Genomic DNA, 12189 nt, shown 5'->3' with positions numbered 1-12189 from the left:
GTAGTAGTGAGAAGAGAGCATGGCTTGGTTGGTGGGGGTCCTTGATGATAGATGCTGCTTTCTTGAGGCAGTGCTCCTTGTAAAGGGACAGGCTTGCCTGTGTTGAACTGGGCTGTATCCATCACTTTTTGTCAGCTGTTCCATTCCTGGGCATTGGTGTTTCTACAGCAGGCTGTAATGTAACCTGAAGGATACTTTCCACTTTGCACCGACAGAAATTTGTCAAAATATAACCTAACCTTGATGACAAACCGAATTCCACATCGCCCACCCACAAAACTTTTAGTTCTTCTTTCAAGTGTTACTCAACAAGGAGACATATTCATTTATCAGCTGAGGGAGGGCTTAGGTGGTAATTAGAGACAGGTGTATAGGAGAGAAACAACTTACCATGCCATCCATTATTTGAACATCTACACCAATCCCACTTGTCCACACAAGGTCCGATTCCAACCTATTTATGGGCTGTCTAAATGTCTCTTTGAAATAGTGATAGTATCTGATTCTGTCAACTCATCTCGCAGCAAGTTTCAAACAGAACATAGGACAGCACAGCATGGGAACAAAGCTGTGCAGAACTAATTAAATTAGTATCAAATGCCCAGCTAAACTAATCCCTTCTGCCTAACTGTAATGTGCTTACTCGTCCATTCTTTGAACATTCATGAGCCTCTTGAACAGACCCATCATATTTGCCTCCATCACCGCTCCAGGTTGCACTTTCCAGGTACCCACCGATTTCTGTGCAAAAACAATTGCCCCGCACAACTCCCATCAACTAACCCCCTCTCACCTTAAATGCATGCCCTCTGGCATTCGACATTGCAATTCTAGGAGAAAGATACAGCACTGGCCTTCTACCCTACCCAGGCCACGCATAATATTATAAACTTCTATCAGGTCTCCCATCAGGTTCCACCACTCCAGAGAAAACAATCCATGTTTGTTTAACCTCTTGTTGTAGCACATGCCCTCTAATCCAGGCAGCACCTTCCCCAGAGCCTCCAAATCCTTCCTACAATGGGACGACAAAAAATGAATGCAATATTCCTGAAGCAGAACTAGATTTTCATCAAGCTGCAACATAACTTCTGAGCTCTGGAAATCAATTAATTGACTCATAAAGGCTTTGCGTACCATAGGCCTTCGTTCCTACCCTGTCACTAACCCATGTAGCCACTTTGGTGTAAGACCTCAGTCAGACCCCACTTGGAGTACTGTGTTCAGTTCTGGTCACAGGAAGGATATGGATACTATAGAGAGAGTGCAGAGGAGATTTACAAGGATGTTGCCTGGATTGGAGGGCGTATCTTATGAGATTATCTTGAGTACGTGAACTTGGCCTTTTCTCCTTGGAGCGATGAAGAATGAGAGGTGACCTGATAGAGGTGTATAAGATGATGAGAGGCATTGATTGTGTGGATAGCCAGAGGCTTTTCCCCAGGGCTGAAATGACTAATGTGAGGGGGCATCATTTTAAGGTGCTTGGAAATGGGTACCGAGGGGATGTCAGGGGGAAGTTTTCCCACACAGAGAGTGGTTGGTGCGTGGAATGCACTGCCAGCAGTGGTGGTGGAAGCAAGTACAACAGGGTCTTTTAAGAGCCTCTTAGATAGGTAGATGGAACTTAGAAAAGTAGAGGGTTACGCAGTAGGGAAATCCTAGGCAGTTTCTATAGTAGGTTACATGGTTGGCACAACACTGTGGGACAAAGGGCCTGTAAAGTGCAGTAGATTTCTATATTCTATGTCTCAGGGAGTTATGAGCTTGGACCAGAAGACCATACTGTTAAGGGTCTCCTTACATTTGATCTCCCAAGATGAAACATTTCACATTTGGCCAGGTTATACTCTATCTACCATTTCTCTGCCCATATCTGCAACTGATCTACATCCCATTGCCCATTTTCTGCACTATCCACAACACTATCCATCTTTGTATCATCCGCAAATTTACTAATCAGCTCAATCTACATTTTCATCCAGGTTATCTATATGTATCACAAAGAGAGGTCCCAGTACAGATCCCTGTGGAACACCACTAGTCATAGACCTCCAGCTAGAATACGTTCCACTACCATCTGTTTACTGTGGGTGAAGCAGTTTAGAATCCAAACAGCCAATTAACCATGGATCCCATGCATCTTAATCTTCTGGATGACCTTGTCAAACTAAAACCGAAGTGAATAACATCCACAGCTTCACCTTCATCAAACACTTTCATCCTCTCCTCGAAAGGCTCAAGTTAGTGAGTCCTGATTCCCCCCACACAAAGCCATGCTCACAGGTATTCCAATTCTTCACAAATCTCATCACCAAGATTCCTTTCCAACAGCTTCCCTATCGCTATTGTGAGAATCACTGGTTTATAGATTCCAGGAATACCCGTTTCCCTTATGGAATAATGGAACAATCAGCTTTCCCTCAGGTTCTGCAGTCAGGGGGAATTACTTGTCAGCGTTTAACCACTGCCACAGAACCATTGGGCCTGGGTTTATATTTTGCGATCTATATTTAGGGAAATCAAATATTCTCTACCAATCCCATCCCAGCTTCTTACTTCACCTCCTTACCCACCTACATTCCTGCTCACCTGGTCTCATCTGTCACCTGCCAGCTTGTAGTTATTCTCATTACACCACCCCCCACCCCCTTATTCTGGCTTCTTTCCCCTTCCTTTCCAGTCCTGAAAAAGGCCTCAGCCTTTCTCCATAGGTGCTGCCTGACTTGCTGAGTTCCTCCAGCATTTTGCATATGTTGCTCAAAATTTCCAGCATCTGCAGAATCTCTTGTGTCTATATTTAGGAGATCCAGGAACATCTCTTTCCGTGTTCTGCTGAAAAAGCACACACCTTACAGAAGTGATGGTATCAGTTAGGAACACATCTTCATGTACAGCAACCTTACCTTCCACTCAAGCCTCCTTTCCCTTGATTTCCCCATCAAAGATTTAACCCTAACCTCGAATACACAAGAGTCACAGCTTGATATACACTCAGTGGCCACTTAATTAGGTACACCTGCTCGTTAATGCAAATATCTAATCAGCCAATCATCAGGCAGCAACTCGATGCATTAAAAACACGCAGACATGGTCAAAAGGTTCAGTTGTTGTTCAGTCCTAATATCAGAATGGGGAAGAAATGTGATCCAAGAAATTTTGACTGTGGAATGATTGTTGATGCTAGATGGAGTGGTTTGTGTATCTCAGAAACTGCTGATCTCCTGCGATTTTCATGCACAATATTCTCTAGAGCTCACAGAGAATGTTGCGAGAAACAAAAAGCATCCAGCGAGTGGCAGATCTGTGGCAAAACTGCCTTGTTAATGAGAGGAGAATGACCAGACTGGCTTAAACTGATAGTAACACAAATACGTAACCACACGTTACAACAGTGGTGTGCAAAAGAGCATCTCTGAACGCACAACTCGTCAAACCTTGAAGTGGATGTGCTACAGCAGCAGAAGACCACAAACATACACTCAGGGGCCACTTTACTAAGCACAGGAGGTACCTATTAAAGTGGCAAAGTTTCAACAGATTATACTGAAGCCGTAGGAAGTATTCATACTGCAGAGTTTTAAAGACCACATGATGAATAGCATACCTCAGTGACAAACAGAGTCCAAGGATCAATAATATCCAAGAAGTGCCGGAAACGCCCATAAAAAGTAGACTGAAAGAAAAAGAGAAACAAATCAGAAAGAAATATTCACAAAAGATAAAAACATAATCCACATAAACTGGAAACAAAAATAAAATGTATTCAAAACGCAAACACGACAGAATCTGTAGATGCTGGAATTGCAAGCAACACACATCAAAGTTGCTGGTGAACGAAGCAGGCCAGGCAGCATCTCTAGGAAGAGGTACAGTCGACGTTTCGGGCTGAGACCTTTCGTCAGGACTAACTGAAAGAAGAGCTAGAAAGAGATTTGGAAGTGGGAGGGGGAGGGGGAGATCCAAAATGATAGGAGAAGACAGGAGGGGGAGGGATGGAGCCAAGAGCTGGATAGTTGGTTGGCAAAAGGAATATGAGAGGATCATGGGACAGGAGGCCTAGGGAGAAAGAAAAGGGAGAGGGGGGAGCCCAGAGGATGGGCATGGGGTATAGTGAGAGGAACAGAGGGAGAAAAAGGAGAGAGAGAAGAAGAATGTGTGTATATAAATAAATAAATAATGGATGGGGTATGAGCAGGAGGTGGGGCATTAGTGGAAGTTAGAGAAGTCAATGTTCATGCCATCAGGTTGGAGGCTACCCAGATGAAATATAAGGTGTTGTTCCTCCAACCTGAGTGTGGCTTCATCTTTACAGTAGAGGAGGCAGTGGATAGACATATCAGAATGGGAATGGGATGTGGAATTAAAATGTGTGGCCACTGGGAGATCCTGCTTTCTCTGGCGGACAGAGCGTAGGTGTTCAGCGAAATGATCTTCCAGTCTGTGTCAGGTCTCGCCAATATATAGAAGGCTGCAACGGGAGCACCGGACGCAGTATATCACCCCAGTCGACTCACAGGTGAAGTGTCACCTCACCTGGAAGGACTGTCTGGGGCCCTGAATGGTGGTGAGGGAGGAACTGTAAGGGCATGTGTAGCACTTGTTCCGCTTACAAGGATAAGTGCCAGAAGGGAGATGAGTGGGGAGGGATGGGGGGGGGGACAAATTGATAAGGGGGTCGCGTAGGGACCGATCCCTGCGGAAAGCGGGGGGTGGGGAAGAGGAGGGAAAGATGTGCTTGGTGGTGGGATCCCATTGGAGGTGGCAGAAGTTACAGAGAATTATATGTTGGACCCGGAGGCTGGTGGGGTGGTAGGTGAGGACAAGGGAAACCCTATTCCTAGTGGGGTGGTGGGAGGATGAAGTGAGAGCAGACGTGCGTGAAATGGGGGAGATGCGTTTGAGAGCAGAGTTGATGGTGGAGGAAGGGAAGCCCCTTTCTTTAAAAAAGGACATCTCCTTTGTCCCGGAATGAAAAGCCTCATCCTGAGAGCAGATGTGGCGGAGACGGAGGAATTGCGAGAAGGGGATGGCGTTTTTGCAAGAGACAGGGTGAGAAGAGGAATAGTCCAGATAACTGTGAGAGTCAGTGGCTTATAGTAGACTTATAGTAGGCTTATAGTATAAAAAAATGTATTTGTTTATTTATTTAGATACAGTGCCCTTCAGGAACAACGAGCCGTGCCACCCAGCGATTCATCTATTTAACCCCAACCTCATCATAGGATGGTTTACAATGACAATAAAATTTAAAATTTTCCATTTACAAAATTACGAAGTTTGCTTGCATATGGAAAAACTGAGGGTGTTGCAGTTGAAATCTCAATAAACAATGTAATTCAGTTAGTATTCCACAAGCACAATATTCAGAACCGAGAATTTGCATTTATATAACATAAAATTGGCCCTGGGCACTTTGTACAATCAAAAACACGGTGAGAAAGATATGAGTTGATTAAAGGGCAGGAGAGATGCAATAAAACTCAGGAGCTGAGAGAAATCCAGGTACAAGGATATGAAATACAAGACATTGCCACCAATGGTGGATTTGGAGATCAGGGATGAACAAATTTGTACTTCACCACACATAATCAGGGAGGCAGAATGAGGGGGGATTTGATAGAGGCATACTAAATTATGAGTGGTACAGATAGGGCAAATGCAAGTAGGATTTTTCCACTAAGATTGGGTGAGATTAGAATGAGAGTTCAAATATGTCACCATTTTCTTACAGGTATTCACAGTGGAACAAAGAAAAACAATGAAAAACTACATTCCATCAAAGACTAACGAGCCATCACTGTGCACAAATATAGATAAAAACAACACACACAACACGCTGGAGGAACTCAGTGGGTCGGGCAGCATCCGTGGAAAAGATCGGTCGACGTTTCGGGCCGGAACCCTTCGTCAGGACTGTAGGGGGAAGGGGCAGAGGCCCTATAAAGAAGGTGGAGGGAGGGTGGGAAGGACAAGGCCAGTCAGTTCCAGGTGAAAAACCAGTAAGGGGAAAGACAAAGGGGTGGGGGAGGGGAGGCAGGGAGGGGATAGGCAGGAAAGGTGAAGAAAGAATAGGGGAAAACACAATGGGTAGTAGAAGGAGGCGGAACCAAGAGGGAGGTGTGTGTGTGCTCTGCCCCTTCCCCCTACAGTCCTGACGAAGGGTTCCGGCCCGAAACGTTGACCGATCTTTTCCACGGATGCTGCCCGACCCGCTGAGTTCCTCCAGCGTGTTGTGAGTGTTGCGTTGACCCCAGCATCTGCAGAGTATTTTGTGTTTATATAAAAACAAATAATTTAGGGGCAGCATGGTAGCGTAGTGGTTAGCACAGCGCTTTACAGTACCGGTGATCCAGGTTCATTCCCACCACTGCCTGAAAGGAGTTTGTACGTTCTCCCTGTGACCACATGGATTTCCTCTGGGTGCTCCAGTTTCCTCCCACAGTCCAAAGACATACCAGTTGGTAGGTTAATTAGTCGTTGTAAGTTGTCCTGTGATTAGGCTTGGACTAGTGAAGTTTAAGAGACTACTAGACAGGTATATGGCGGAATCTAAGGTGGGGGCTTATATGGGAGGCAGGGTTTGAGGGTCGGCACAACATTGTGGGCCGAAGGGCCTGTACTGTGCTGTACTATTCTATGTTCTATGTTAAATCGGCGATTGCTGGGCTCACAGGGCCAGGAGGGTCTATTCCGCGCTATTTCTCAATAAATAACTTAAAAACAGACTAAATGACACAGACCAAGAGTTGCAGAGCTGTTGAAGGTGAGTCCACAGGTTGTGTTCAGGGATCGGTGTTGAGGTGAATGAGGTTATCCGCGCTGGTTCAGACCTTGATGGCTGAAGGATGAACGTGGTAGTGTGGGACCCAAGGATTCTGTACCTCCCTCCCGATGGTAGTAGTGAGAAGAGAGCATGGCCTGGATGGTGTGGTTGCTTGTTGATGGATGCTGCTTTGTGGCAATGCTCTTTGTAGGTGTGCTCAATGGTGGAGAGGACTTTTCTTGTGATGGACTGGCACTATATCCACCACCCTTTGTAGGCTTCTTGTTAGCGGCGAAAGGTGAGATATTTAAGGGGAACCTGAAGAGAAACTTCTTCGGCTGAAGTGTGAATTTTAGACACCTCCAAAATTTTACCACTATCCTCCATGCTAGGGCACTTTACAATCTACCAACTTATATGACTTTGAATGGAGAAAAAAGCTGGAGCATCCAAGGTAACCCGAATGGTCACAGGATGAACGTGCAGACTTCCACACAGATAGCCCGCAAGTCAGAATTGAAGTGGGTTTGTGGCAGATTTTTTTAGCTGCTCTAATGGCTGTGCCACTGTGCTGGATATCCAGCATGAGGTCAAACAGTACGATCAGTTGGATAAGGGAATGTGTGAGAGGGTCAAAGAGCAGTAAACCTGGATTTATAAAGCATCTTGTCCAACATCCAAGTGCTTCAAGGTCAAAACATACTCCTGGAAGTGCTGCACAAAGGAAATTTTGAATGTAATTTGTGGACAAACAGCAGCAAGACAGTCTTGAGGAAGGGTCCCACCCCGTAATGTCGACAGTTTATTCATTTCCGTCCATGCTGCCTGGCCTGATGAGTTCCTGCAGCATTTTGTGTGTGTTGCTCAGGATTTCCAGCTTCTGCAGAATCCCTTGAGGTAACAAATATTTTAAAGAAAGGTTAAGGACCTGATATGTTGAATATTTCATCCTCTACATGATACTGCCGGACCTGCTAAGTATTTCCAGCATTTTCTGACTTAATAATGTGTTAAAAGGGAAAAATATTGGCCAGCACACAGAAGAGATCTGCTTCACTTATCACAGGGCTCAAGAACTACTACTGCCTGCCATTATTTCTTCTCAGGGTAGAAATGGATAATATGAGAGTTCACAATTTTAAGGTAATTTAAGGAAAGTGTAGGAGATGGTATTGGGGGAAAGTATGGTATAGTGGGATAGAGGTAGTTTTCTTTTGAGATAGAGAATGGTAGGTGTATGGAACATGTTGCCGGAGTGGTGGTAGAGGCAGGTAATTAGAGATATTTAAGAGACTGGTAGATGAATGGAAGAACAATAGAGAGCTGTTTAGGAGGGAAGGGTTAGGGTGATCTTACAGTAGGTTCAATGTCAGCACAACATCATGTGCCGAAGGGCCTGTACTGTTGTATATTTTATGTTATAAGACTACTTAATGGTTCCCAAGTGCAGTACAACGGACTTCAGGAAGGGGAAGTCAGGAGAAGGCACGCTGGTCCTCATTGAGGGGTTAGTAGTGGAAAGGGTGAACTGCTTCAAGTTTCTGGGTATCACCATCTGAGGGGATCTATCCTGGGCCCAATTTATTCAGTAGTCTTATAACATAGAACCTACAACAGTATGGCAATCACAGAGAAGGTATGCAAGCAGCTATACTTCTTTAGCAGTCTGAGGCGATTTGGCATGTCACTAAAGACCTGAGCACATCTCAGCAGATGTACAGTGGGGAGCATTTTGACTGGTTGCATCACTGCCTGTTGTGTAAGCTCCAATGCACAAGATTGGAAAAGATTGCAGAGGGTTCTAACAACACACAGCAAAGTTGCTGGTGAACGCAGCAGGCCAGGCAGCATCTCTAGGAAGAGGTACAGTCGACGTTTCAGGCGAGACCCTTCGTCAGGACTAACTGAAGGAAGAGTTAGTAAGAGATTTGAAAGTGGGAGGGGGAGGGGGAGATCCAAAATGATAGGAGAAGACAGGAGGGGGAGGGATGGAGCCAAGAGCTGGACAGGTGATTGGCAAAGGGGATATGAGAGGATTATGGGACAGGAGGCCCGGGGAGAGGGCCTCCTGTTTGCAGAGGGTTCTAAACTCAGCCAGCTCCACCCAGGGCACTTGCCTCCTCACCAGGACGTCTTAAAAAGGTGGCTTCCATCAAGAAGGACCCACATCATCTTATAAAAGAAGAGAAGTGTGCGTGAAGACGCATGCTCACTGTTTTAGGAGCATCTTCGTTCCCTCCGCTACAGTGTGTGAACCCAGCAACTATTTTTCGCTTTTTGCACTATTTATTTATTGTGTACCTGTTTCTTATTGTAACTCACAGAAAGTTTTTTTTATGAATTGCTGTATTGCTGCCACAGACAACAAATTTCACGGCACGTCAGTGATAATAAACCCGATTCAGATTGTTGACCTCACAATCTACCTCATTATGGCCTTGCACTTTATTGTCTACCTGCACTATATTCTGCATTCTTTTTGTATTTCCTTGTACTACCTGAACATACTGCTATAATGAACTAATCTGTATGGATGGCAGGCAAAACCAAGTTTTTCACTGTGCCTTGGACATGTGACAATAATAAACCAAGCTAGCCAAGCAGTAACCGAGGAATTTTATGTCTGCAAGGAGGAATGGAGCAGGTTAGCATGGCAGCTCAAAACAGCACTCAGCATTAGAGTGGAAGCCTTAAGCCCATGGCCCTATGGCTCAGAATAATACAAGATGTAAAGCCAAACGAAAGATTTTTATTAGCACACGCAGGGAGGCAGAATTAGTTAGCAGAGGCCAGAGGCTTAGAGGAAAGGTATGGGAAGATGCTCACATGTAGTATAAACAGCTCTGTGGGATGGATCACATCTTAGACTTTGAATAGATTTATAAAGACTTTATAACCTAATTAAAATGTTGGCTGTAAATTCAAATTGGTTTTAATCCGCACAGATTTTGTCTTTCTGGATTTAATCTGGGGACAGCATACTAGTTTAGCGGTTAGTATAGCATTGCTACATCTCCATTGATCAGTGACTGAGGTTCAAATCCCACCACAAAGGAGTTTGTATGTTCTCCCCGCGGCCCTGTGGCTTTGTTCTGGGTACCCTGGTTTTCCACATTCCAAAGAAACACGGATTACGATTAGGAAATTGTGGGCATGCCATGTTAGTGCCAGAAGAGTAGCGACTCCCTATATTGGATGTTTACACAAATTACACAGTTCACTGTATGATTTGATGTTTACAGTACTGTGTAAAAGTCTTAGGCTTTAGCTATGTTGCCAAAGACTTTTGCAGTGCTGTAGTAATTTTATATATTGCACTGTACTGCTGCGAAAAAAACAAATTTCATGACATAAATGAGTGATGATAAACCAATTTTGATGTGGGTCTCTATTGTGGACTGAGAGTGGGAAGGGGGCAGGGAGAGGGGAATCATCATTGGGAAAAGGGGAAGGGAGAGGGGAGGGGGTGGGAAGCACCAGAGAAGCATTCTATAATGATCAATAAACCAATTGTTTGGAATCAAACGACCTTGCCTGGTGTCTCAGGGCAGGGTGTGTCTGCAGCCACACCCCCCCCAAACCCCTCCCACATCACTTCATCCTCACCATTCCAACATCCTTTACTCCGGCCAGATTTACAAACTCACTCTCCGCTTCACGTTGACAAATACAGTACTGTGCAAAAGTCTTAGGTACCCTAGATATATGTATGTGACTAAGAGTTTGCACTGTACTGTATGTAGCAAATAAATCTAATCTTTATATTTAATTTCACGATCAAACCAGGAGGCTGACAGAAGTCAACTAGCAGAGTAAAAACAAGAACATTTCAATTAATTAATTGTGTAAAATGTAAACACAGTGTAAGCGTTGCTGCTTGAGGCCCGCGTTCAGCACGCCGACTGAGAAAGTTATGCTGAAAGTCGGGGAGGCTTTATCAGAATCAGGTTTAATATCACCAGCATATGTAGCGAAATGGGTTGACTTTGCGGCAGCAGGACAATGTCATACATAATAATTATATTCGAAAAACTGAATTACAGCAAGTTTATATTTGTTTATGAAAGTTAAATTAAAATAAGTAATACAAAAACAGAAATTAAAAAACATAGTTCGTGGGCTCAATGTGCATTTAGAAATCGGATGGCAGGGGCGAGATGGTCCCTTCTGTAGATTTCAAGGATCAACTTTACTCAGGATTGGGAATTTGCTGTGAGGTACTGGCATGACATGGAACAAAAACACAATATTCAACTACAAAGAATTATATTAAAAACTTTAAGGGTTGAAGTACACGAACAGCAGGCTGTAATTACAATGCAAACAGGTTTATAAAAAGTGCAAACACGTGAAAATCTGCAGATGCTGAAACTTCAAACACCACAAAATGTTGGAGGAACTCAGCGTCTATGGAAAGAGTACAGACAACTTTCGGGCCGAGTCCCTTCATCAGGACAAAAGTGGTTAAAATGTTTATAATGCACAGCGGTGCGCAGAGAAGTGGTATATGGAGTTCAAGTGTGGGGTGCTGTTCTTTGAGAGGCCAAATGTAAAGGGAGTGCACGCAACTATTAACATTATCCTTAAAAGTTCCAGTGCTGCCGAAAGGTTTCGGACCGAAATGTCGACTATATTTTTCTTCCATAGATACAGCCTGGCCTGCTGAGTTCCTCTACCATTTCGTGTTGCTTGGATCGCCAGCACCTGCAGACTTCCCCGTTCGCGACGGAACAAAGTCAATGGGCCAAATGGCCCAACACTCTCACATTATCTTGTGGTCTTGTGACTGACAGGCGCAGCAGCCAATGGGAAGCTGCGCACAGGACAGGTGCCGAACTCAACCAATAGGATGACAGAGGGGGCAGGGCTGTGTTCTGTTATTTTTGAACTGGGCTCGAAATTATCACGTGACCTGGGCAAGGGCCAGTGGAGGAGACAGGTACGAAGACAGCCGCGCTAACTGAGGCAACAGTACCTGATCAAATCGTGTTCTGCCCAGCACGAACGGTGGATAGTCTGCCACTGCCATGATTAGTCTGGAAGCGCTTAACTCTCCTCCCACTTTTAAAAGCCACGGGATCTCCCGCCCTGGGTGGGCAGAGCTAACGCCCGGAAATGCGTGTCACCCGAAGTGTATTGGGAGTTGTAGTCTATTTGCCTACGTGTTCACCAGAGCTTGTAGTTTAAAGCACAGTGCGCAAAGGTTGAACTACATTTCCCGACCGACGTTGTCACCTGGCACATACGTCGTGCTGAGGGAGCTGGCTGAGAGCCACGTTATGGGAGGACTTTGCGGCCAAGAAGTTTGGCAGCTTGGAACTTTACTTCACAAATAAGCAGCAGCACTGGGAATGTTCCATGTCCTTCCTCACTTTACTCTGGAAACTTCCGACACTAAATGTACATCAACACACAAAAATACT

General features: G+C 44.8%; 1 protein-coding gene across 1 annotated transcript in view; it reads right to left on the bottom strand.

The window, feature by feature from the left end:
• The window catches only part of LOC134345861 (sideroflexin-5-like), a 271312-nt gene extending 259417 nt beyond the window's left edge, over nt 1-11895 (bottom strand). Inside the window, exons 1-2 of the mRNA XM_063047176.1 lie at nt 11742-11895; nt 3608-3676 (exon numbers count right to left, since the gene is read on the bottom strand). Coding sequence (XP_062903246.1) covers nt 3608-3676; nt 11742-11795 — 123 coding nt within the window. The 5' untranslated portion in view covers nt 11796-11895. The remainder of the gene's footprint in view (nt 1-3607; nt 3677-11741) is intronic.
• Between the last annotated feature and the right edge of the window lie 294 nt (nt 11896-12189).

This window comes from Mobula hypostoma, chromosome 4 (assembly GCF_963921235.1).
Source record: "Mobula hypostoma chromosome 4, sMobHyp1.1, whole genome shotgun sequence".
Classification (NCBI taxonomy): Eukaryota; Metazoa; Chordata; class Chondrichthyes; order Myliobatiformes; family Myliobatidae; genus Mobula; species Mobula hypostoma.
This window is presented reverse-complemented; position numbering and strand designations above follow the sequence as displayed.